The 27,244-nt window shown below is 38.6% G+C and overlaps 1 protein-coding gene across 3 annotated transcripts in view; it reads left to right on the forward strand.

The window, feature by feature from the left end:
• The first annotated feature begins 21 nt into the window (after positions 1 to 21).
• Positions 22 to 27,244, forward strand: part of wdr70 (WD repeat domain 70) — a 40,786-nt gene continuing 13,563 nt past the window's right edge. The window contains exons 1-13 of one of the 3 annotated variants that reach the window (XM_008424239.2): positions 22 to 526; positions 948 to 1,001; positions 1,112 to 1,195; positions 1,442 to 1,538; positions 1,637 to 1,859; positions 2,458 to 2,517; positions 3,137 to 3,270; positions 4,227 to 4,380; positions 7,843 to 7,919; positions 17,041 to 17,215; positions 25,340 to 25,439; positions 25,849 to 25,933; positions 26,035 to 26,173. In XM_008424239.2, coding sequence (XP_008422461.1) covers positions 517 to 526; positions 948 to 1,001; positions 1,112 to 1,195; positions 1,442 to 1,538; positions 1,637 to 1,859; positions 2,458 to 2,517; positions 3,137 to 3,270; positions 4,227 to 4,380; positions 7,843 to 7,919; positions 17,041 to 17,215; positions 25,340 to 25,439; positions 25,849 to 25,933; positions 26,035 to 26,173 — 1,392 coding nt within the window. In that variant the 5' untranslated portion in view covers positions 22 to 516. The remainder of the gene's footprint in view (positions 527 to 947; positions 1,002 to 1,111; positions 1,196 to 1,441; positions 1,539 to 1,636; positions 1,860 to 2,457; positions 2,518 to 3,136; positions 3,271 to 4,226; positions 4,381 to 7,842; positions 7,920 to 17,040; positions 17,216 to 25,339; positions 25,440 to 25,848; positions 25,934 to 26,034; positions 26,174 to 27,244) is intronic. The other 2 variants (XM_008424240.2, XM_008424241.2) reach the window with 2 other exon arrangements.

Consider the following 27,244-nt stretch of genomic DNA (forward strand, 5'->3'; position numbering starts at 1 on the left):
TTGAAAAAGATTAATCTAAATTAAAATACATTCATTCTGTTCATGGATTTAAACTGGACTTTTTACAACAACAACAAAAAAATCTAATATGGATCATATTACATCAATCCCTAAATCAGTGCACTTGCACTCTCATTGTCAAAAGATAGTATTTGATTCTTGATGATTTGTACACTGAAGCACATGAGTTGTATTGAGCCTAAACACATTACAAGGTTGCTGGTCAAATTAATTAACCGTTTAACTTACCTGAGACTTGTTAATTTTACTCAGAACTGAAAAAGTGGAGACACCATATTTTCTATGCTCCTTAATTCTGGAACCAACTGCTTGAAATACTGAGATATTCAGAAACTATTGGCTCCAGTAAACTTTGACTGAAAACGTTTATTTCTGTAAACCAAGCGCTGCCTTTGAAAAATAAGTCCTCCAAGACGGCTGTGGCGCTGTGTGCACACGGATCAGCGAAGAAGAAGGACTTCCTTAGGTCAGAGGTAAACAGTCGCGTTTAAAAACATGGAGGAAGGTAAATACTTTGCTGATTTTTACGTCTTGTTTTTTCTGTATTGCATTAATTTAAACTACTTGAGTTATTATGTTTTGTAGCCACGAAGAACTCCATGTGTGTTTTTTTCGGAATTACTTTAAATACATAACATATAAATGGTGAAGTTTGCTGCTTTATTGTTAGCTTAACAATTTAGCTTGCAATCTTTTGAGTATGTAAATTACATTTAATATTGAACATTGTCCCCCGAAGCGATTTTAAGTGCTGTTTAATTAGTTATTTAAAACCGTTTTTTCTGCTGACTTGATTGCACATCTGTTTTGAGGCTTTTACATGGTTTTATACCTGGTGCATTAACAGAAGTGTAAATTTCAGGTCTCATGGTCAAACGAATGAGCTGTGTTATTAAGTCTACTCTAAAATATTCTCTTTTGAGCAGAAAAACTACCGAGTGATGGAGACATCGGATCTGTCATGGGATTCTCTGGGTTTGGTATGTGGCAGCTACAAATTATATGACGGTTTATATTTAATATAGCATAGAGCGTATTGTTTCAGATTTGATTGAATCAATTAAGGTTAATTTTTTTTGTAAACGTTTAGGTAAGAAGGCGCGGACATTTGATCTTGAAGCCATTTTTGAGCAAACCCGGAGAACGGCTATTGAGAGGAGTCAGCGTGTCCTGGGTGAGTATTTTGTGACTTGTACTGCTGTTTTACATGTGGACTGGATTCTTGACATAATTCCCTCCTTGTTTTGAAGAAGTGTTGAGATTTGTTGTTGACCCACTATTAGTCACAAAACACTGTGTGACTAATAGTGTTTTGAAGCATTTAACGTAAAAAAGTTAAATGCTTCAGTCAGTTTTCCATACAATATGTTGAATTTTAAGTTTAAAATAAATAACTTCAGTGTGTCCGACATGCCCTCAGAGGATCGACAGAAAGGCGCTCCGATGGAAGAGGAAGGGGAAAGCTCCAAGTCAGTTAAACCATCATTTCCCAGTCAGAGAGACAAAACTGCAGCTCGGTAAGACAACTTTCTCTTGTTTGAGTGAGTATTTCTGAAACCTTTCTTAACTAGGCCTGAACGTATTTTTGCTTTACTTGTTTTTAAAAAATCCTCAGGAACCAGCAAAGCGGCAGCAGCAGTAGTGACAGCAGTGATTCAGACTCAGAGGTCGTTGGGCCACCAGTGCCCCCTCAACATGGAGCCCAGGAGGATGAGCTTGTAGGACCACCCCTTCCACCAGGTTATAGGGACAACACAGCAAATAGTGACGATGATGATGACGACAACGAAGCAGACACAAAAGATGATGACGACGATGATGATGATGATGATGATGATGTATGTATGAAAGCCATTTTAGTTTTTTGTATTTTGAGTTTGCAGTGTGGATCATCAAATTGTTCCTCTTTGTCAGTAGATGTTGGGAGTGATAACATTGACTGTAATTCAGTTCTGCTGTGTTTCTCATACAGTCGAAATTAAAAATGAAATCAGTAAACTATAAAATTCATCTTTAGTGTCGTTACATACGTCAGCAACTCTTTTCCAATCATGATATTTCTACCTGTAATACAAGAGCTCGAAAAGGACTAGAGTATTACAAACATGAACACTAGGTGGCAGCACCACAACAGCCAGACGCTGTGTAATGCTGCCTCATGTTTGATTATTATATTTGTTTGTTTTAGGAGAATTCAAGTGATCCTGGAAAATATTAACGCATATTATGATTGAATCTTCATTTTATGATGTCGTGATGTGAACAGCTCAGGTCAGAACAAAGCATTTTAGATCCTGACCACAGGCTTTTGTCATCATACACATGCAACTCTTTAGTTACAAAAAGTTAATTACTGACAAATCTGTTTGAGAATAAAAAGGAAACTAGACAATAACAACATAACTTACATTTTTTTTGTTGCACGTTTTTCTTCAGAACCCAGTGAAGAAGATTCCAGACACTCATGAAATCATTCTACAACACGGCACCAAAACGGTAATGATTTTGTCAACAGCACTCAAAATATTCTACGTTTATTAACTTTTTAAAGTTTTTAAAAATTTATTTTTTGTTTTACTGTTGCCAGAATATTTTAAATGACTTGAAACTTTTTCTCCAAGTCATCATAGATAGATACTTTATTTCAGACTCAAGGTCCAACTAATAAAAAAGAACAAAATGACAAACAACCAAACAGAAATACATATCTACAATCACCTAAAAGTAAAATGTAATGACATTTGATACAAAAACTACATAACATTTAATAAACAGTTTTTTGAAATGTAAAAATTATTCATTTAGTTTTATAAAGTTTGCAACAGTGGCTGGATTTAACCTTTCCTGTTATTGTGTAACAGATCTGACCCTGTTTCTTGTTGTATTGCACTTTCAAATGAAGATATTTAACTCTGAGTCTGCTATCCAGAGGCAGAATTAATGCAGCCAACACTTTCTTTCTGAATAATGAAGTGCTTTCACTGCACTGACCTTCAAGTATTTTATTTTTTTATTTATTTTTTTCTATAAGTCAGTTTAGAAGCAGCCAACCCATGTTGCAGTGTGGCGATCTTAGGTTTAAGATTAAGTTTGAATTGACTAATTGCCTCCTCAGGTATCAGCTCTTGCCTTAGACCCCTCTGGAGCCCGCCTGGTGACAGGCGGATACGATTATGATGTCCGTTTCTGGGATTTTGCTGGAATGGACCAGGCTCTGCAGGCTTTCCGAACCCTGCAGCCCTGTGAGTGGTATGTGGAACGTCAACACAGTTGCCCAACATGTGTTTAAATTGGTTTCATGCAAACATCAGGCACACGGACTTCATTTAAGTGTGCTTCAGCGCGTACAAACATACACACGAAGGCTTGTTAAGCTTCATCGGCTCTAATGTTTGCTTTGTGGAATCCCCTCTTTTCATCCAAAATGACGCTTTTAGAAGCAGATGGTGAAGTTATGTGTGTGTTTGTGTTTATTCTGTGTTCCAGTGTTCCTGGCATTAAAGATTGCTTTCTGTTTTTGCTTTTGGGAACCAGTGGACTGAGCTGGATAAGGCTTCCCCTTGTTAAGGGAAATTCATGCTACATTTATTATGATTACATTGAGATCCAGTAGACTTTATGGGTTACTGGAAAGTTAAAATTAAGTCACAAAGCCGAGCAGGTGAAATGGTAACGTCCACTCTTTGTCCTTTTGTGATAAAAAACAGAAACTTGTCAACTTATTTCACTTGACCAATTTTTACAGTCTTTGGAGCTTCTTAATTATTGTGTTTATGTAGGATTAAAAATGTTCTTTTCATTCATTATGCTATCTCACTCTCACTTACCATCATTATTTTAGTTTGTTGTCATGTATCAGATAAAGAAACTAGGGGTACCACTGAAGCAGAAAAGAAAAACATTTGTTGCATTAAGCTACAGAGACACCTCTGTAACTTGTTTGAGTGAGTATTTCTGAAACCTTTCTTAACTAGGCCTGAACGTATTTTTGCTTTACTTGTTTTTAAAAAATCCTCAGGAACCAGCAAAGCGGCAGCAGCAGTAGTGACAGCAGTGAGCTAAAGAGACACCTCTGTAGCTTAATGCAACAAATGTTTTTTTTGTTTTTTTTTTTGACTAAAAATATTTTGTGCAGAACCTTTTCTAGTTGATTGCACCATAGAAATAAAGCTAAAACATCTGGTTTATGCTCTTCTGTGTGTCAGCCACCAGATCAAGTCCTTGCAGTACAGCATCACAGGTGATGTCCTCCTGGTGGTCTCTGGAAATGCACAGGCCAAAGTGTTGGACCGTGACGGCTTCAACGTCATGGAGTGCATCAAAGGAGACCAGTACATTGTGGACATGGCCAACACCAAGGTATGCAAAAATAGCTTTCTTAATTGATTTTGCTTGAAAAAATGTTTTAAAACTCTCTCAGTGCATGATTTTATTCACTATTATGTTGAAGGAACCATTGCTTGAAGGTAATGTTCTTTTAGACCTAAAGTCCGACAACAAGATTAATGTTAACATTAGGTGATCATTGTCGTTGAAAAGAAGTCGGGGATTGTCCGAAAGAAAAGTTGTTTCCCCAAATCTCAGAGATTCTCGCTCATATTGGAGGAAAACTGCAAACATATAAACAAGAATGTTTTGTATATTTCCCACTAGTGTAGACATTACTACCGATCAAATTAATTCTGTCTTTCAAATGACACCAAACTGTAGAAAGGCTTAGACAGAATGAATAGGATACATATTTTGACTGCTGGGATGCATAGTTGACATCCAATATTTATGCTTTCGTAAGAAAAATGACAGACTTCCCTAAACACAAACATTTGACACGACATTATGCCTAGAATTATCTGACTAAATGTTCTGATTTGCAGCTTTAAGTATGACATGATGTGCAAAGTTGGAAAAATATGAAATGTAAGTATTTTTCAGATCTGAGCGCTTAAAATATAAAGATAGAAAGTATGGAATAAAAAAAAAATCTGACTGTATTTATCTATAAAACAAGATAAAAAAAACACTGTAAATGTTAATGCGATAATGGATATTTCTTTTCACTTCTGTTGCAATTCAGCTCAACTCCGTTGAGCAGCTTGTAGTTATAAACAAGAACTCCTGTGTTCCTTAGGTAAACCCTACAAAACTATTTAATGGTAGCAGGGCATACCCTCTGTGTTTTGATTACAAGCTAAATGGTCGGAGCCTAATCTTTGAGAAAGAATGACTCCAAATGTTTTTATCCTTAAACCTGTACCTACAAAGTAGAACCCTAATTAGGTGTCTATATTTGGGTTTTGGAGTGGTGGTCAGCAACCATGTGTGCCTGCTGCAGCACATTTAGACATGGTTTATAAATGTGCTTGGAAGTGAAGGTCCATTGATTACAAGAAGTGGTTTTCAGGACGTCCGTCATTCTTATCCTGCTCTATCTGTCCCATCTGGAGCAGATTGGTTCAGTCCAATGCATCTTGGCGTGCTAACAGTCTCAGTCGATTAGCTGTCTCTCGTGTGATTAACTCATTCCCTCCACTCTGCCTAGGTTGACGTGTAATTACTTCCCTTCTGATTCATCCTATCTCTTCTATCTGCTGAGTGGTTTGGGACTCACAAGCTGATGTATGCATGCAGCAGAACAACAGATTTATTTATTTTTTTGCTACTAACATTCGTTTCTACAGATTTTGGAAAAGTTATACATGTTGTTTGATCCAGGTTTTTTTTAATCCACTGCAGGTTTTAGTCATTAGCAATTTATCTTCCAAAACTATTGAGGAAGAAGAGGAATTTTGCAACTCCTCTTCAAGAAAATTGCAACTCGTTCAGTTAATTATGATGATTTATGTGTTGAATAATTGCTGTATATAATTTCATCGTCAGAGCAGTAGTTGAGCCTGTTTACTCCAAAGTTGATTTTATATTATTACAATTTTCCCATTAAATTTAACTGCTGAGCAATTCATAATTAATTTTAGACATAAAACAGCTGTTAAAGTGGTGCTGTTGAGTGTATAACAGTAAGCAGACAGGCATTCTCCCTGATCCACGCATACCAATGTTGTTTGGTCTCATCTTCTGCTGAGGCATGGCTCTGTTTTCTCTTGTGTCCTGTCAAATATCTGCGTGTCATGTGTGCAGACTCCTTGCTGTCTGACCTGGTGGCTAGAGGTCCCCCGTTGAGCTATTCTTCTTTAAAGATATTTTTTATGAGTTCAGTGCCTTTCTCAAATATCCCTACCTTTTTTTTTCTCTCCATATTTTGTTTCACTATATCCAAAATCTTATTTTTATTTTGTTAAAATCTTTTGTGATCACAGAGTAGTGCATAAATATAAAGAGTAATGAAAAATATATATTTTTGTAAATAATCTGACAAGATTTCTTTTTCTTTTTTTTTTCCCCCTCAGTTGCTTTGGCGCACTTCTCAAAATAAATTTGAAATTCTCACAACCACTTGTTCATTTTGTCCCTAGTGTGCATCAAAAAATAATTTTCTTATTTCTTTCAACGTGTTGCAAATGTTCTTTGCTTATGTCAAGTAGATCAAAGTATATTCTGTGGGCCTCTGTTGAATTGTTTCAACCTGCACAACATTTAGGCATAATTTCATTGTATAAGTCTTAACATGCAAAATGTTTGAACAGGTTGTCATTAAGCATATTTCTATACACTTCCATTAAGACTTCTTTTTAAATCTCTTCTGAACTAATAAGTTGCTCCCTGGTGAATCCTAAGTTTCTCCAATGTGCATATCTTATTGTGTTCCTATTGCCACTGTAGTTTTCTTTTTCTTTGTTCTGCTTTCTGCATCACAATCACATGGTCTGTCAGCAAATTTCACTAAAACCTTACTCTACTTTGAACTTCTCCACAATGACCACTCTGACCCATCTGCTGTGTTCGTTGGTCTTCATGATGCTTTTTGTTCTCTACTGAATCTCTGAAGGCTTTCTCGGATTCATACTGAGATTAAGTTACACACAGGTGGACTCTGTCCACTAATTAGCCGACTTCTGGAGGCAGACGGTTGCCAGGTAATGGTGGTTGAATTCAAATAAAATAAAAGTACAAATTCTTTTTTTTCCATCTCACAATTGTGTTTCAGTTGCATTAAATCCCAAAAGTATTTATTGAAATTTGTTCTTATAACATGAATAAAAATGGAGAAGTTTACATGTATGAATCCTTTTTTGCAAGGTAATGCACTTCTCCGCAGGACTCCTCCAACTGAGGGGACGGCCAAAGCTTATTATTAAAGGAACTTTGTGTCTAAGATGCAGCGCTGCCTCCTGCCCGGTCTCAAAATTAATTTGCTCATTTGCTAAGCAAGGTCTATGCTGTTGGAGGCCAGAAATTAGTTTAAGAGCTTGTTCAAATTAAGGGTCATTTTCTTAATGGAGATTCCTCTGCAATGCAGACATATGGGGGGGGGGGATTAAATAAATGTTCCTTTTTATTTAGGCGTTAATTTTCGCTTGCAGTTTACAACACTCAGCACTGAAAATCCATCGTCACACAGAAATTGCAATCGGTGATGAACAACTGCTGTCTTATCATATAATTGGTTTAGAATTAAACTGCACATTGTGTTGGTTGATCTTGGCAACATTCGGCCTTTTAAATCTCCTTGTTAATTCTGACTGCAACCTCTTTGGCTCGTTTCTAAATGTTAAATGGGTTTGAAAACACTTATGTGGCAGCTTCAATTTTTGAACCTTAATCTACATTAGACAACAAAATCCCCATTATCATCCATCTGTGTGCAGCCTGTCAAAGCTGAGCTCAGTTTTAAGTAGTTTAATTATCTGCTTGTCTTTGTTCCAGGGACACACAGCCATGCTGAACTGTGGCTGCTGGCATCCTAAGATTAAAGAGGAGTTCATGACCTGCTCAAATGATGGGTGAGTTTTTAAATTTTAATGCTTTAAAACGTTAAACGTTTCGTTTGAAGGCGAAACGTTTAACGCCTTCATTGTTTTTTTGTTTCCATTGCATTCCAATAAAACAAAATTGCCTAACTTTAGTCGTTAAAATAAATGGTTTTCAAGATGCTGTTTCTGCACTGCTTTCAGATATTTTCTTGTTTAAACATCCATCCTTTCTGATCTCAAGATTAATACTCAGTGTGAAAAGCAGTGTTCACTAAAGAAGCCTTTCAATTGTTCCCTTTTTTCTGGTTACCACCAGGGAGTACGATAGTCCCAATAAATGTTTTTTTTTTTCTTTTTATTTGTTTGTTTTATGTTTTGGTAATTTGCATTGGATTAACAGGAATACATAAGAATTGGCATGCAAGCATATTTATCACATTTTCTTCAAAAAGCAAAGATTGGTTAATTCAGAATGAATACAGCGAAAAGCAATGTAGCAAATTAACTTTTTTTTTTCTCAGCATATCTATTACTGGTTCACTGGAGTGTAAACAGGTCATCCTTGAGGTCCATTTCTTTTAGCCACTGGTGGCTAAAAGAAATGTTCTCCCCTCGTGCACAGCAAGCTCACTGTTGGAGAACCACAGTAAAGTATCTTGGAGTTGCCAAATCTCCCTAACTTGAATTAAACCCCACAACTGGTTATTTGGCAGTGTAGCACAACACTGCCAACATCACAAATGTGAACTAGGGATTTGACTAAGCACTACTGGGGCTGTAAATGCAACCATTTGCTTTGGACAATTGAAATTTATGATACAGCTTCTTAACAGATTGAGCTTTTTATCAATAAACACTCCAGGTGGGATTTGTGTAAAACAAATAAGGAATGCATGGCGGATGATCTGGGATGCTGTGGTCTTGTTTGTCTTCTTTAGGTGCTGAAATCCTTGTTAGTGTGGAGTTATGAGCTCTTTTGAATTCCTACAGATTTACAAATAGAAATCTGAAAAAGTGTCAGAAAACTGGAGATAAAGTAGATCATCATCTTGATTTTTCTCAAGGTTGATGATCTAAACACAAGAATGCCTCACCACATATTGGAAATATTTTTTTTTTTACATTTTTGTTGCTATTGCTGTCTCCGCACTTAATTTCTGTTTAAAAACTTGTTAGGTTTGCCGAAGAGAAAAGAAGGAAGTATTGATCTCACTGGGAAATTTCACATTTAACAGCAGGAGACTGTAGGATAATGTCAAAATAAAGTACATGAACATTTGTAGGAGTGAAAGGAAAAATCTAAAGTCTCTTTCTGTATTCTCCAACTTTGTGTTGCATAACAGAAGAATAAGTGCTGTTCAAAAGGGCTTTGAGCAAGGCATTGAAAGGAAGGGTGCTACCAATTGGGTCCATCATTTTAAAACAACAAACCCAGTTATTCCTAAGATTTTTTTGAGTCTTTTTGTTGTTGTTGATATTTTCTAAATTCTTCAGTGAAGTTATGCTCATTATACAGCTAGCAGTGCCAAAAAAAAAAAAAAACGACTATCACTTTATATTAGACCAATATGTTTGGAGCATCTCAGGTGTGCAGTGATATTTGAGCATCAACATGTGCAAGAGAAACGGCAACGCGATGAGAGAAAGTGAGAGTGACAGGCAGCAGTACGGAAACACGGAGGTTATCATCACTAAGTGGAAACGAGGTTCCCAGCTCTGCGGTGTTTACTGGTGTAACTGCTCTCCCAGATGTGGCTGTTGGTTTATTTAGCTCTTATTGAGCCTGTGGAAATCCTCTGGTGGCACGTTAGTGCTGGGTGTTGCTCCTGGCCTACTCGCAGCAGATCAGCAGCGAGGAGCGCACAGGGAGCCATTCATAGACGGAGAGCAGCTGCATGTGTGAACGGTTCACTGCAGCGGAGCAGGACAGCAGCGCAGGCTGAGCGTGTCGATGGGAAGAGTGGAATGGACTACACGGTGTCCGGCGTGGGGCGTTCGTTCCTTTACCTCTCATAATTTATTGTCACGCTATATCCATTTCATGATTTACTATGTTGCACTGCACAGGCGAACCTGGATGATAAAACGTTGGAGTTTCTTTGTTGCTATTGGTTTGTGCTATTCTGTATATTTGCTAGAACTCTAATATTAAATGTTTTTTTTATTGCTATTTTTCAAATACATTCAAAAGCTTTAAGCTTTAAGCCTAAAATAGTTTGCGCCTTAATTTCAAATTCACAAATCTTTCTGTTTACAGAAATAATTACATTTTATTTTTACTTTAACATCAGAAAATATTCATGGGCATTTTTCCTCCCAAACCTGCTAAACGTATCAGAAAATAAAGCCCAGAACTTGACTTGAACAAAAGTGACAAATCAGCTGGGGTTAAAGTGTCTCCAGAAAGGTCAATTAATGGCCAGGCCATCAGACTAATTGGAAGCAGGCCGGGCTGTTGCCTAAGTCATCCATGAAGTGGAGCATGGATGTGATCGATCCACTTTGCACCAGTAAACAAAGCACTTTACTTTCCAAAGACTCAGAACTGCCCACTTTTTATAAGCACTCAGCTGAGAAAATGTTGCGAGGTAGATACAGTAAGTGGAATTACAAAATATTAGAAAAACAATATCAAAGTGCAAAGAGAATCTGACCTCTTCATCTAGAAAACTCGATCAGCTCTAGCTTTATGGTTCCCGTTCAAATCATTTTCACAGACAAACATTGGAAATGTTGAGGAGAATGAGCGTATCATTTGGTCTGGACTTTGTCCTAAGTTGCTGCCCACACTTGTAAAATTTCTGACTAAAGATGTGTTCACACAGCTGGAGGAAGGGGGTTGTAGGGAATCGTATTCCTTGATTATCCGGAGGGCGGATCATGCATAATTCTGAATTTCAGTCAGAGTTTACCTTTATTTATTTATTTATTTATTTATTTATTTATTTTTACAACATACTGAAAAGGAGTTATGGATTGTTAATTTGTAGGGTTTTAATTATAAATATTTATTTCTATAAGTGGAACTTAACAGCTGTGCTGAAAACAATATAAATTGAAAACCTTATTGTCCAGAAAAAGTCTTTCAACATTTGTTTTTGCATTAGAGGAGCATTTCTACTGTTTTTCCTCTCATCCCAAAAATGACCTGCATTTTCCTTATGTTGTCCCCCAACCTAGATTAAAAAAGGAAAGACGAAAGAAAAACAGACTTTATTAATCCCTTTAGGATTTTATGAGAGTCACCCTCTTAATTCAAACCATGAACCGCCCCTACAGTACATATATTTCAAATCAACCATGCCTAATTAATGAACTCATTGACATCATGAGGGTTGTGACACTTGTCAACATTAGAAACAGGCGGATATATTTATGCCCTGCAGGGAGCATAAAAGGGCCTTAAAACATTCAAGACACATGTCCTGACAGCAGGACTGCAGACTACTGGCCTTGATGGATGAAGCGATAAACTCTTAAAGTCGTGACACTCGTCATCTTATTTCTTTTCTTTCAACTCATCCTTATTCACACAGCCCCCAACACTCAGAATGTCACCAAATTGTAAAAGCAAATGAAATTCTGAACTGTTCGCTCAATGCTTCATGCTTTACCGTCTGCATATGAAAAGATCTCAAATACTCATAACTGTAAAATAAAAAGCCTTAAGCACAAAGCCTACCTGTTAACTGATGATAATCTAAACCGCTACAATGTTGTCATTATAGTCTGGAAACAACACAGTGAAACCTTGTGGTCTGTCATCCTTTCAGTCCGACACATTGGACTGTCAAAGAATCCTTTCTTCATTTTGCCACCCATGAGATACAAATGTGCTCTATCCATTCAGTTTGTAAACACTAATGATAAGCCACCGGGTCTCCAGCCTGTTGTTGGGTTTGTCTCACCATAAAACTAACACCTATGCTGCCTATTTAGGAGGTCTCCGCGATGATAATTTGAATCGGTAATAATGTACGATCCACAGACCTCCCAGCTTCTTAATTGACAGAGCCCCTGTCGTTGGACAGAATCTCATTCACAAGGTCTACATCCAAGCTTCTTAAATTATGCCCTTAATGGAGGAAGTGGATAAGAGGAAAGCAGCGATAATGCAGCAGCAGGGAGGCTGGGATTGTCCTTCCAAAACCATGGGTTGAATAGGGAAGTCCGTACAGCTGGAAAAGTATTTCTTCTCACACCGGTGTGAACATGTCGACGTCTCAGATTTGAAAGTGTTTAACGGCACAATGTTTTCCAGCAAGTATACGGTTTATCCAAGGGGAGGCTATGTGCTGGCCCAGATCTAACCGTCTATTTGCTGAAAGACCGAAGAACTTTGTCACAAACACTTTCCCTCATTAGAAAGTGTCGGGAACACGTGGCGTGTCTTGTAAAAAGGCAGGACTAAACCGAATGCAGCTACAAAATATTTAACTAACTTGGGTTTGAGATGATTTCTGTTCAAATGAAAATCTTATTGTATTGATAAGCTTTTAATACTTGCCAAACGGGTATTTTCCACCCTAAGTAGATCTTATGTTTTTACAGACACTGTTGGAGAACATTTGTTTTGATGAATGCTGCTTTACAGATCCCAGGAGCATTGTAGGAATGGTGTTTTTGCTTTCTTCTTTTGCGACTGAATTTTCAGCCAGTTGAACCGAGAATAGGACAAATGGCGACTTTCTAATTGGGCCCACATGTTTTTTTTTTTTTCCCCCTTTGTGTCATGAGGCACACTTGAGTACGGGTACACACAAAAACACACAAATTGAGGAATGTTTGCAGGATGTTTGAATGCCAGGGATTCCCTCCGTTCTGGCCTTCTTCCAGGGCTGCAGCTGGACCTGGAATTGTTGCCACAAAACCACAGAGCCCAGGGTGGCGGTTTTCGTCTAAGAGATTTACAAATGCATTCTTTTTAAAATGTTTTTTATGCCATATTAAGAAACTTGGGCCGCTTTAATGTTTACTTTACAATTTTATATTTTGTTTGAGGAGTGCATTAGGTTGTTGAGGACGAACGCTGAGCTTGTGAACATGTCGAGGCGATTCACCCCGTTGGACACTTTGGGTTCATCCACAGTCCAGTTCATATCCAAATGTTCCTTCCTTGCAGTGCAAGCGTTCCATAGCCTGCGCAAGAATGCACATACTAAATGAATGCACTTGTCCTTTTTTGTCCATTCTGCAGCCATGACTGAATATTTGACTGTCAGTAACTTTTGTCTTTTTTTTGTGTGAGCTGGGAATACAATATTTGTTTCTTTTTCTTGTTCCTCTGAAAGGATCTGATGGCGCAGTAGCTTGATTAAATCTCAGTGATGTTGTGAGTCAATCTCACAGAAAGTAGGGCAGATATTCAGCTGCTTACAACCAGACAGTGTTGTTAAATTAGAGGAACTTGCCCCTTGCTGTTCCCACAGTCCATCTGCGCTTGGTTCACATTGTTTTCCATTTAGCCTCTTTGCTTGAGTGGAACTCCGCGTATCCCTCCTCCTAAACCTCTTTGTCATTTTCCAACTTTATCTTCTTCAGCTGTGAAGGAGCATGGAGCATCTTCCCTTCTTAATCCTCCTTTCTCATAACAGAGTCCCAGTTAATCAGCCAACCAGCTATCACCGGGATTCTACCAGTAAAACACCCTCATACAAGATGTGTGCCTCGCTTTTCCTTATCTCGTCATCTGTGAAAGAAATCCCAGCAGCCATCACCTCTGTGGTGTCTGTAACCTGATGGACAGATAAAACCTGGGGCCAAGGAGAGCCGTCTCTCCTCGGTCGACGTGTGAATGAAGGTGTTGCCTCGTAAAGTGTACACGCATGACTGGGGTTGTATGGGTTTCATTCTGTTACATTCACCCCCTTAGTCTGGGGAGTGTTTGTACAGGAAAAGGAGGGGGGGGGGGGGATGATTGAAGCGAAAACACAAGTTGCAGAATGGAAGCAGCAAAATTTTAATAAAAAAAACATACTACTACATAGGCATGTCGCGATAAACGATAAATCAATTAATCGCACGATAAATTAAACCTATCGACCTCATTTTAATTATCCGCTTGTCGTCTCTTCTTGCCTTTTTTTCTTTCTGTTGATGGCATTGAATGAAAAAGGCTCAACTCCGGTGCTCTGCACTGACCCTCCCTTCCTCATTTCCTTAGTCTAATGTCCAGCTCACACTACACGAGTTGTCGGCCCATTTTCAAAACCTGAGAGACACATTAGCCGACAGAAATCCTAGGTATAATGGTTCGATCGGGTTCGATCTTGCTGTGTGGTGTCCAGCCACATGGGCACAAAATAATGTCCAGTTAACTAATTTTAAAACGAGGCATTAATCAATGCTTTACTACAATCTACCTGTGACGCATGTGGTCAGCGTAAAGTCCTGACTGAATGAAAATCATTATAACTTATTTATGTCACGTTAACGAAGAACAGCTGAAAACTTAACGGGTTCATCAACAGCGGTAGCAATTTGGCTCCAACTCCTCTCCTTGTCATTTCTATATTCTTTGCACGAAATGTTGAATAAATATTAATGTTGTTTCCACATATCATCTTCAATGTCTGCTGGATTTTGGGTTGCGCAGTGTCAGCTGTTTGGGATTCCCCTCCGTAATTTCCCCTCAGAAAGCACGGAGGGGAATCCGCGCTTTCTGATTGGCTACCTGTCACATTCAGCTTTAAGCTCCGAGTTGGGGAAAACCCCTGATTTAGATCGGAGCGGCCACGACGATCTAAATCACACTGCAGGATGATCGGTTACGAAATCACCAGCGATGATCTTAGATCGGCAAAACGATCTATGATGTCATAAGGGGAAAATCGGGGCAAAAAATCGTGTGGTGTGAACTATTGCATTAGGTAGTCGGATGTGCCCGTCTTCTCTATTTACATCTAGTGATTACTGAAGGGCAATATAGTATACTCTGCACTCTTTTGGTTGAATGCAGTATTTATTTCCACTTTGGCTTTATGTTGTTTAGTTTTTATTCAAGTACGTTTTTTTGTTAATGGAGTTTGAGAATCCATTTTATTTTTATTTTTGGTTGTTTTATTTAGTTCCAGTTCCAGTGTTATGTGTTCTTTTGAAAATAAAGTGTATTTATCTATGGCAGGAAATAGCATGCATTATTACATCATTTCCATTAAATGAGTGTCAAAAGGTCTTGAAACAATATTATCATTTATCGCAATAATTTTTTAGACAATCGCTAAGCAAAATTTGTTATCGTGACAGGCCTACTACTACAGAGTAAAACTGTAATTTAATTTTTAGACTTCACTGTTGCTGTGGTATTAGAGGTGATCAGTTTAGAGTTAAAGCAAGAGTTTTTAAAATACTGAAAAGTGCATGAATGATCAGCACTTATTTATACACACATACTACATATTGTGATCCTTTAACCACGTGGAATCTTACAGTGGCCTGGCATACTTTGACTCAAACCATCTTCAGTTTTTGAAATGGCATCCAACTTCTCCAACTTTTGAGTTCAAAATGTAATCGTATGTTATTATTTTTGTTACTAATTCAATCAGAAAGACATTTTAAATTACCCATTTCGCCAAGCCCACACATCGGAGCCAACACTTTCCATTTCCCTTTCCTCACTAAGTCTCTTATTGGTGACAAGTGAGGGTGCGCAGTCTTCCCCCAGTGGAAAAGCGCCATTAAGATAAATAGCATTCCGGGTTCTGCGTGCGGCTCTAAAGGTTATATTGGCTTTATTGGCCTGACAGGATGCCTGCGATCCTCAGTAAACAAAACAGAGATGTGTGTGAGTGCAGCAAGTGGACTTATTTGTCACCCACTCCATGGCTATAACTTTGATTTTCCAACGCACCCACCTGCTTAGAGGCTCTTTTTAAAGTGTCCAGGTTGTACTGAGAAAGTAATTACATTACAATCATTTTCAGCAGATTATCTTAACTTTAAGCACTGGATTATAACAGTTTTAGTCATCAGAATGAGTTATATTTTTAAACTCTTCGCAGTTTTTAAACCGTATGTCTTCAGCTGGCAGTTGTATCGAGTTGTTAGACTTAACTAAACACACTTGAGTGTATGTGTGTGTCTCTGTGGCCTGTCATGGAGGAATCCTTGCCTGGCTTTTCGTAGTCGCTCTGGGTGTGTGTTTATACTCCGCTGCTGATCCCATGACCCAGAGGGGGTAAGATGTTCACTAAGGTGAGCAGCGGGTCGCAGACACATTTAGATGTACTCCGGCCTGCTGTGAGAGTTTGTGTGACAGCATGAGAGGTTGAGCAAATATGTATGTGCTGTACACGTGTTTTTTTACTTTAAAAATGCAAAGGGTTACATTTCTGTAAATTTCCGGACTCCCTTTTATAAGCAGCTAATTTCTTGCAGAGTTATTGAGATTGCCTAACTTGAATTACAGGTTTTGTTGTCTTTCCTATTTTGAAGAATGGCTAATGGTACTTCTGTGTCATACCGTATTCAATCTTTTGTTTGTTGTGAGATTATGCAACTACAAAAGCAAAGAAAATTATTTGTAAGGTTTTTACAAGCCTTTACCAAGTAATTCTGGCATGTGCCGTCTCTATACAGTCACAAAATATCTGTTTAGATTTATACATAGATTGGCTTGTAAACGTGATGTGGAAATTTGAAATGTTCTCCTTTGAGAAGTTTTGGAACAACTCTATTTCAGCTTTTGCTCTAAAACAATTTATTCTTGACCATAAAATGAGTATTTAGATAGTAGTTTTCTATCCATCCATCCATCCATTTTCTTGCACCCTTTTTCCCTCAGTGGGGTCGGGAGGGGTGCTGGTGCCCATCTCCAGCCAACGTTTCGGGCGAGGGGCAGGGTACACCCTGGCAGGTCGCCAGTCTGTCGCAGTAGTAGTTTTCTAGTGTTGCGTAAATGCCAAACATGTATACTGTTGTCTGTTCAACTTGTTTAACTATAATTAATTTGGAAAAGTTTGTATATTGTCATTTATAGAATCAAGTCACATATTTGTGCAATAATAAAAAGCTTAAATTTTTTTCCTCTTCTCAAATGGCTCACATTGCTCATTCGAGCAAGATGAGCCATCATATATCAACCAAAATCCTGGTGTGTCATCGATGAACAAATATGTTTTAAAGTATAACATCCATCTCCCGTTCTCAGCACTGTGCGCACTTGGGATGTGAAGTCGGAGAAGCAGCACAAGTCAGTGTTCAAACCTCGCTCCCAGCAGGGGAAGAAGGTCGTCCCCACCTGTTGCACCTACAGCCGTGACGGGAAGCTCATCGCAGCAGGTTGCCAAGACGGCACCATCCAGATCTGGGACAGAAATATGAGCGTGAGTGTTGAAGCACATTCCAGCCGCCGCAACGTGTCGTAGTTCCCAGGAGTGGGTTAGTGGCTTCGATATAGCTGTGGGTACAGAGTCGTGAAACTCAGGGTCACCCAGTCATAGGCCAAAGAGAGCACAGGTTAACCAAACACTATCTATAAATAATTTGGAATAGATACCTTTAACACTCCAACTGCCAAGGACTGGATGTAACTCTCGTAAGTTGAACTCAAATGCCTTTTACCTCATGACTTGACCTAAAATGACTCTCCTTAGCATCATATTGTGGGATAGTTGTAAGATTAAATATGAGGAAGAAATACTTTAGACCGACAACCATCAACAGAAGTCTTTTTGACCCAGTAAACATAAAAAGCTGTCCAGACAGCCGCCACGTGATCGTTTAAGCACTACTATTGAAACCTGGTTGTAGTGCATATGACTGGCAGGGACCAAATAAACAACAGACATCTTTAATATGTTGGTTTGAATCAAGTCAGTGATTTAAACAAATAAAACCAAAATAACCTTGGAAATATGAGAGATAAATATTCTAGTGGGCTTGTCATCAGAACAGGACTGCTTGCAGTATTAGATTTTGCAAATGGTTCCAAAATCTTCTCCGTACTTCTTATCATCTGAGAGAATAAATTTTTCCTACATAAAACTATCCCAGAATGCAATAGGAAAATAGCTAAGTGAAGAACTTTCTTTTCATCTACTTATATGTTTTATTCTAAAAAAAAATACAAGGAGCTTTACTTTTCCCAACTCTGTAATTGACGATTTTGGGTATCTGCTAAGTCAAATGAAAACTAACACAGAAGATTAAGCTATGACATCATCAGCGTTCTGATAAAATATTTTATGAACGTTGTAAATTGCTCATCTGTATTTATTTATTTTTTTGCTTAGCGCTCTAAGTTATGAGAGTAAAAGTAGATATTTTAAAGTTAAATTATTTTCCTAGACCTCCCCCCATCTGCTTAGAATGTATAAAACACTGTTTTGTTTTTTTGTTTGTTTTTTCTTGCTGAAAGCCTCGTTCAGAACAAATTTCAAATCTGATCAAATGATGGTAATGGCAGAAACATTCAGGGAAATGAATTACAGTTTATCCTTTGAGGGGAAAATCAGCTACCTTTTTATGTAACCCAACTATTTAATAGCATTTTTTTTCTTTGACCAAGTTTATGCACTTTCTAGGAGCCCAGTGCGGCCACACTAATGACCGCATTTGGGCTCAAAATAGCCCAAGTTGCGTAAAAGCTGGTGGGAGGTCTGATTACAATTTCCCACCAGCACATTTTCCACAATTAGCTAATTAGACAATTATCTGATCAAAGGCTTCCTTACATTCTTAAAGATTCACATTGTCTAGGTAGGAGTTGATTTTGGCTTGTAGGAAGCTTTGCGCTCACTTGTTTGGCTGTTTCTCCTTCAGTTGTTGCAGATCTTCACTGTGGATGAAAATGAACTGGAGAATGCAGCATCTCCATTTTTCATAAGGATGGCTGTTCCATATTAGTCTGCGGTTAGTGTTTGGGCAATACTTAAAGCTGCTGTTTGTCGTTGGTCAGTGAGAGTTTTTGCTTTCTTTTTTTAATCATTAAATTTAACTTAATCAAACAAAGCAAACTGCAGACTCCCTTGAACAGATTATTAAGTTGATATGTGTATAATGCCTGTAAATGATTAATGTTTTAGGTTCAGTTTAGGATTGTGTTCATTTTTAGCAGAAAAAATACATTGAAGAAGCAATATTGTATAAAGATAAGAACAGTAGGCACATGGCAAACTAAGTATAGTGGCAGTAAAATTATCAGATGACATTAGACTAGTTCTATTTTCTCATTTGTCGAACCCCATACAGTATGTGAACAAAGCTGAAAGCTTCTGTTATATCCTGCGAGGATTGAGACGGTAACAATCAAGCTGTGGTTAGTGAGTTGGAACAGCTTGATTGGAAAGAAGGGCTTATCCAGATTAAGTCAAATGGGAAGTAGGCTACATGATAATTGCTCCAACACCCAACTTCATAATCAGAAGACACACAGAGCGTAGCTTCATGTTTTTCTTTCTTTTTGTGTGCTTCCCAGTGTTGCAAAGACTCCCACCTCTTCCCCAGCCACCCATCGTCCCACCACTGTGCTGCAGAAAGCAGCGTGCCTCAAACGATTGGGTTAAAGCTCTCAGAATTTATTACCCCTCCTTCCCCAGGCTAAATATTTACCCTGTGTCCCATAGCAGCTTACAATAGTCGTGTCTCTCTCCTGACCACTGGAGCCTGCCCCGTTTGAATGGCTCGAGAATTTTGCGCGTTGCCCTCTGCCCTAATCAGCAACCTGTGCTGCTGACTCAAATTCGGCCGAAACCCTAAAAAGGAGTTGACCTTCCATTGCTTTTATTGCTGCTCCCTCCTCCGCTCAAATGAGGCCTATCTCCTGTTATATTGCTACTATTACTCATGCACAGAACATGCAGGCAGGTCAGTCACGATCAATTACATACGTGACCTTGATCTGCGGCTCAGCCTGAGGAGAAGCTATTGGGGATGACACATTGTGTTCTCGAACCGTGGCATGAGCTGATTGATCCAGCGATGGGAGTCAAATAGGTCGCTTCCAGTGGACTGCCACAGAGAGGGATTGCATGTTCATCCCCCTGACCACAATTACGAGGCCACATTCAGGTTGCCACTGAGCGCTACGAGAGACTTGTCCTCTGTCCAAAACATTACCGCAGAGAGTTAAGGAATGCTATGATGTCAGCGATGTGCTTTCATGTTTCCAGACATCAAAGTGGGACCACAAACGAGACGGCTGAAATAAATCGATCAGCGCAAGTGTTTTCTTCATGTGTCACGGCTGACTTTTCCTTGAAATCTGCAAAAGGGGAGTGCGTGCTTCCCGATGCTAACCTGCGTAGCGTTCAAGATTAGCTAGTGACTGAAAAATGTCAAATGTTAAAAGATCATTTTTAACTGCAACATTTAGTTGGAAAATGCGTGTATAATTCTTACATTTTTACATCTTTGTGGTCCTCAACAGAAATGCTTTTATTTTTGAATGAGTTTCCAGTTAAGTGAGGCAAATTTAGACATGCAGTTATCTTATTTTTCAATCAAGGCCTTTATGTCTGATTGGAAAGGTACACAGACGTTTTAATTAATGCTATTATTACACAGTGCATCAATCAAACCATTTATTTTTCTTGCTGACCAGATTTTTGTAGTTTATCGCTGATATTTTTACAATTTTTCTTTGGTGAAGAGGTCCGAATTTTTGAGTTTGGATGCCATCAGCCTAATCTTCAACTCCCTCTATAGATTATCTATCAGATTCAAGTTTGGACTCTGGTTGAACCACTCAGAAACTTTAATGTTACTTCCACTGAGGAGAAACGTTCAAATTAAAGATCACTGATCCTGAGATTTAAATTTAAATCAATGAGGGTTTTTTTCCTAATTTTTTAAGAAAAGGGAATAAATTAATATTTTCTTTAATTTCACACCTGATTTCAGTTGAAGACTACTTAACAGGGTTTTGATAAACTACAATCACCTGAATCAGGTATTCAAAAACAGAATAAAAGGTGCTTTAGCATGACTTAAACCTTAAAACTTGTAGATAACCTCTGAACTGAGTTGTTTTGAATTGTTCCATTTTTAGCAGTGATAGTTTATGAAAACCAAGTCCTTCTATAAAAATAAAAACACTCAAGACGGTTCTGTTTACTCGTAGGCTGGTCACAAAACCCAACATTAAAAAATTCAAATATTTTGCCTTAAAAGAAACTTTGATTAAAGGGAACATTGCTTAAAGAAGTCATTTGACATTGCTTGTACAATTTTTGTAATCATTCCTCTATTTAACTTTTATAACATGTTTAGTAATTCAATATTATTAGAGGAGAACATTTTAACTGCTTGAAATCTTTTCAGACTTTACAAACAGTTCTTTTCCTTTACTACGTTACTGAGATATGGTGGAAAGTTTTTAGACTATCTGGCCTCTTGTTCCAGTGTGTGTATGATTCCAAAACACGCACACAGCCTCGCTGTCACATCTCGCTGATTTCCTTGAAAGATCAGAACAGCTGTTGAGGACTGTGGTTCAGCGGCTTGATCCCCATACAGTAACAAAGTTAAGAGTGAGACGTAAGCTGACCGCACTCAGGGAATCAACGTCTTTTAGGGGTTCGGTTGTAAATATGTGGAAAAAGCAGAGATTTAGAGCTGTATAATTCTAGTCAGACACTGTGATTTGGAAGAGTTGGTGCAGTGGGAGATTCTTATCACAGCATGCAGAGGAAGAAACCAAATGCCATCAGATATCGCCTTGATTAAAGTTTGGCGCAAACATGAACATGTAGAATATCAGGTAGAAATGTTCACACTCTGACCTTTTTCATAAAAGTCAGTCTATTTTGTTGGGATTTTATTTGATTAACCATCACAAGGTAGTGGGAGGGGACAGAAAATGACTCTTCAAAACTTTCAAGAAAGAGGATTCTGAAAAGTGCAGTGTGCATTTGTGTCCAGCCTCCAGATGCATTTTAGAACCACCTCAGTCACAGCCACGAGACTTTTGAGGCGCGACTCTACCTGCTTTTCGCAATCGGCCACCAAAAGCTTATGCCAGTCAGGTTGGAAGTAGCACACCTGTGAACAACAGATTTCAAGTCTTGCCACATATTAATTGGATAAACGTCTCACTGCAAGAGGAACCTTCTCCTCATGCACAACTCTTTTGCAGTCTAATTTCTCCCAGGATTACCCTGAATTTAGCTTAATCCAGCTTCCTATGAACTCTAAAATCTTCCTACAACCTGTTGAGGAAAGGGACAACACAGCGTGACGCTGCCAACATCTCTTTCTTTGGGGTCATTGTAAAGAACTTTTTTTTGTTTTTCAACCTTATGAAACGTCCAAGGGGTGTGAATACTTTTTCAAGGCAGTTGTGTGAATGTGAGCTGGAAATTATGTTCTGCGTAACATGCAAACCGACACAATTTCCGGGAGCGTTTAACGTTATTTCCCAAACGATAGACCAGAAATAAGGAAAACAGTATGGGGTGATTAATCTGAAGTCAAGCAAGAGTCCCAAACATTCTCTTTTAGCTTACATGGGAAAACTGTGGTTCTAGTAAAGAGTTCAGTTTGAGCAGGTTCATTTAGAGAGAAATGATGAAAAACAAACATCTGGACAGTTGTTTTTGGTGTTCTGTGTAAAGCACATCTCATCTCTCTTCCCCTCGCAGAGTATGCTTTTGGTATCATTCCAGGCTTTCTCTGGTTTTACTACAAGCCAAAGAAGGCAACCTGAATCTGCTTCATTGACCCATTTCCACGGTGAGACAAGTGCAACAACATTTCTAATCGGCACATCTGCGGCTTACAGAGACGTGGTCCTTGTTCCTGTTGTGAATTTGCCCAGAATGGCTAAAATACAGTCAGGATTAAGATTGGACGGAGGCCATCACAGCCACATGTATTAACATTTCACCTTAGCCTCTACTTATAAAGTCTAAAATTGTCCCCTGATGGATTACAAATGGCGGTTTCGGACTCGAGTTGCTCTTCTGACTTTTATTTTAGAACTAAGTTAATTTTAGTCCAGCAAAAAAAAGAGACTTGATAGGGAGATATTTAAAGACAATAAAGGAGAAGAAAAGCATCGAGTCAGAAGTAATCTTGACGATGGGGGAGCAGAAAATTATTCCCAGGGGAGACCAAGCATAAGAAAGTGTAATCCAAGTTATCTACACTCCAAGGTAACGCTGTTATCTGTCTCAAGCAAGTTAATAACTTCCCTTCACTTGCTTCGGAGGTGAAGTATGGCCCCCTTTCTCTGTGTTATCATCAGGGCACATCACTCATTCAGCCCATGCGCTCTGCTCTCTCCTGCAAGTTTTTCTCTGTATTTCGCTGCCTTATCTGTCCTCCACACTGTGTGCTCACTTCAAATTCCTTATCCGCTGCTTTTTTGGTCAAAGACCTTGCAGTGCTGCAATTCGCTTTTCACCGATTTATTTGCGTTCCTCTTAGAATTAATGACAATGTGGCTGTATAAACCAAGGTTATGTTTGTTTGAGCGTTTGAAAGACCTACTTCCCGGGCTTATTGCTTCACCGTCATCTACTAATGATCGATTCTCTGGAATTTGGCTCGAGTTCGGGCCAGGTGAAGCCAGGACAGTGGGCCGTGAGTGTTGGGGGGATTGCAGTAGTGCTTTCCACAGAGCTGCGGGTCTCAAACCTGGTCTTCAAGATACAATTAACTTGATTTTTATTTTTACCTGGATGGTTTTATTTTTATTTGGCAGTATAGTTAGAATAATAATATTAATACATTTTAAACCAAAAAGTTAGTAGATATACCTGGAGAGGGAATATTTGAATATTTAGTAAAATGCAACTTTTTGTCTCAACCCTATCTTCCTTTACAATTTATCATTGTAACCTTTCTTACGCTTATGCACTTCTGTATTATTGTTATTTCCCTTTCTGCATGCCGATCTTCATAGGCAAATGTAGTAAAGCTTCATCCACAAACTGTATGAATCCATGTTATAACATTGGCTACATGACGAATTGTAATATAGTACGCTCTAAAATTAACCATCAAGTGGGACTCCTTGTGTCCTCTGCTTAAACTATCTGCTATTTTTTAGTGAGGGCCACAGATGCACATTTATTGGCTAGTAGAGGCATTTGATCAGGATGCCTCTTGAACCTGCGCTTTTTGAAGATTTTCTGGTAAGGACCAACTAGCACAAAACCCCAGCAGACCCAAATTATGCTGCAGAGAATATGTGTGTCATCCTGCCTGGCCGACTAGAATGAGCTTCACCAGAGAGAGAGAGAGAGAAAGAGAGAGATGTCTGCAATTCCCTCCTGAACCACCTACTTCCTCAGATAAACGGAAGTACGAATAAATGAGTGGAAAATGCATCATCTCATGAATGTGAGAGAGTAAGACTGTGCACCGGTATGTCAATTTGTACTCGCCAGAGGCATGTTGAGAACAATTTTCTGTAATTTAGTGGGTGTATCTTAAATGGCTTTGTTATTATAGCCTAATAAGTCATATTTACCTGCAAGAGATTGCTTAGTTACCTTGATTTGACGAAATGTCATAGTTTATTAGTCGACGTTACGTCTGCGTTATACAGAAGGTTTAATTATTTTTATGACTGTCTATAATTTGTAGAAATAGTTAACTACCAGGAGAATTGAACAATTTAAATAAATGGGTACGAAACGGCTTGTTTACAGTTGTTTTCGGTGCTTTTCCCCCCCTTTCATTTACACTTTGAGTCCTAATTTGTCACCACGGTTTATTTTTAAACACAGTTGCACATAACAGATGTGTGAATGTCTGTTTTTAACAATGAATGGAAAAAAACAAAAAAACAACTAATGGCTATTGTTTGCTGAAAACATAAAAAAAATTTTTTCCCTCTTAATCTCAGGTAAATTACAGCTACAAAAGATCCAGATGCTCTTTATTTGACAAATGGTATGCTTGGTTGCTTATAGTTAGGACGTTGGTCGACACTTACGACAAAACATTGGTTACACAGAAACTTGTTTAAGAAATGCTTGTTACAACAAAACCCCAAAAAGAATTATGCCGGTCAGGCCTGCGGTTACAGTCAAAATGTGTCTGCTCTGAGTTATTGCTCAGTAAATTGCTCTCTGTAAAACATCATAATTTAATTTTGTGTAAAAAAAAAAAAAAAAATTCTAATACCATCTGTTAGGCTGCAGCCATGCAGTTTGCCAAGGTAAATGTAACCTGTGATGTTAACCTGCTTGTGTTTCATAGGTTGTGGTGGGCTAGTTTAGTGTTCGTGACTGCGATGAGAACCATATGTTGTTTTGAAGACGCTGAGAACGAACGGGTCGTTTTGTTACTGTAGTGACAGACTTAAACATCCACTATTAAATCAGTGGCCAGGCTGGTTCCTATAATGAGAGATTATAAAACACATTTTTACACACAGCTACAGAGGAGCTGGGTCTGAAACACTATTACTGACCTATTTAAAAAAAAAAAAAAAAAAAAAAAGCACACCTGAATGAGCAATAATCAATGTGACTACTTTTTTCCCCACTTTTTCTTAGGTTCATACAAAGTTCCACTGCCGGCAAGCCCACACTCCTGGATCAGACACCTCCTGCCTCTGCTTTTCATACGATGGCGTCACTCTCGCTTCCCGTGGAGGTACGGAAAACACCACGGCTGTCACAGCCCCCGGCCAGCTGCAGCCATTGGCATCATAATATTCAACCTTTAGTTAATAAAAACAATGGATTTTAGGCAAATTAAGTGCTTTTCCCTCCCTTAGTAGGCAAATAAACAAAGACCCATCACTAACAAAACACGGAAATCTTACAAGAGATGGATAAACACTAAAAGACTTTGCTTTATTGGTATGTAATCTCGTTAAGAGGTTGCTAACACAGACATAAACAAAAATAACTGAGGAAGGAAGAGTCCTTTCAACATGATTATGTAACGTAAATGAGAGATAACTATTTATTCAGGAAAATAAGTGCCACTTCCATAATGACATATAGAACTTAAAGTAAAGTTTGCCTTTTTAAAGTTTCGTTAATGTATTCATTTACAGGGGACGACACGCTGAAGATCTGGGACATACGCAACTTCAGGAAGCCCGTAAACGAAGCTAACAGACTGACCAATTACTTCTCCATGTGAGTCATCTCCGCTTTTATAGACTGCTTGTTTTCAGTTCTTGGTATGAGTGCATCGTGTGCAGATTACAAATATTTGTATGTGTGACTTTCCCTTCCAGGACTGACTGCTGTTTTAGTCCCGATGACAGGCTTGTTGTGACAGGGACCTCCGTGAAGAAGGAGGAGGGAAATGGGAAGCTGGTTTTCTTCGACAGAGCTTCTTTTCAGAAGGTCTATGAGATAGAGGTCACCAACGCTGTAAGTTCTGCCGCAGCACACACTGGAGGCTTTCACCACAGCAATTATGTAAAGACTTTTATGAATGAGAATGAGTGAAACACTTGTTTTAATTATTAACTTTGACTATACTTTTATTAGCTACAAATGTGGCTGATTTCATTTAGATACCAACAAGTTTCCTTCACAGTGTGGAGTTTAATTTTCAGTATTTTCCAGGTCTAGATAAGGACCGTATTTTCCGCACTATAAGGTGCACCGGATTATAAGGCGCACCTTCAATGAATGGCCTATTTTAAAACTTTTTTCATATAAGGCACATAGAATAGACGCTACTGTAGAGGCTGAAGTTATGTTATGCATCCACTAGATGGAGCTGCACTAAAGGGAATGTCAACAAAACAGTCCAACTTTGGTCGGCGAGGAGAGCCTTCCGCGACTGGGCCGGGGCATGGCCGGACAATGGTCACCCTTCTCCATTTGTGTGCAGCATGTTTGTGGAGAACGTGGTGCTAAATGATCTGCAGACGACCTGATTCTAGACGGTCGGTAGGTAGATAGGTCAGTCAAACTTTATTAACAAACCAGCCTTCTGACAACTATCCCAGCATGCACTGTGCACTTCTTCTTCTACGGGTGAAAATGAAGTCGGCGGCTGCTTACCGTAGTTGCTAGACCTGTTGTGGCTCAATATTGGTCCATATATAAGGCGCACCGGATTATAAGGCGCACTGTCGGCTTTTGAGGAAATTGAAAGTTTTAAAGTGCACCTTATAGTGCAGAAAATACGGTACAGATAATGAAAATATGAGTAAGGAAGTATATCTTCATTTTTGTTGCCCTTTCTTTTGGTCGTCCTTCTTCATATACTTTCTTTGATTCTGCCGTTCTATTATGTCCTTTCTTTTTTCCTTCATTACTTTATTCCTTTTGTCCTTTTTTTCTTCCTCACTTTTCTTTCTCACGCTCTTTCTCTTTTCTTTCTACCTTCCTTGTGTTATTAGTATAGACCTATTTGTGTCTTTGTTTCCTTGTACCCTACCACTATTTCCTCTTCTCTTCCTCTCATTTGTCCTTCTTTTCTTATTACCT

Source organism: Poecilia reticulata, linkage group LG12 (genome assembly GCF_000633615.1).
Source record: "Poecilia reticulata strain Guanapo linkage group LG12, Guppy_female_1.0+MT, whole genome shotgun sequence".
Lineage (NCBI taxonomy): Eukaryota > Metazoa > Chordata > Actinopteri > Cyprinodontiformes > Poeciliidae > Poecilia > Poecilia reticulata.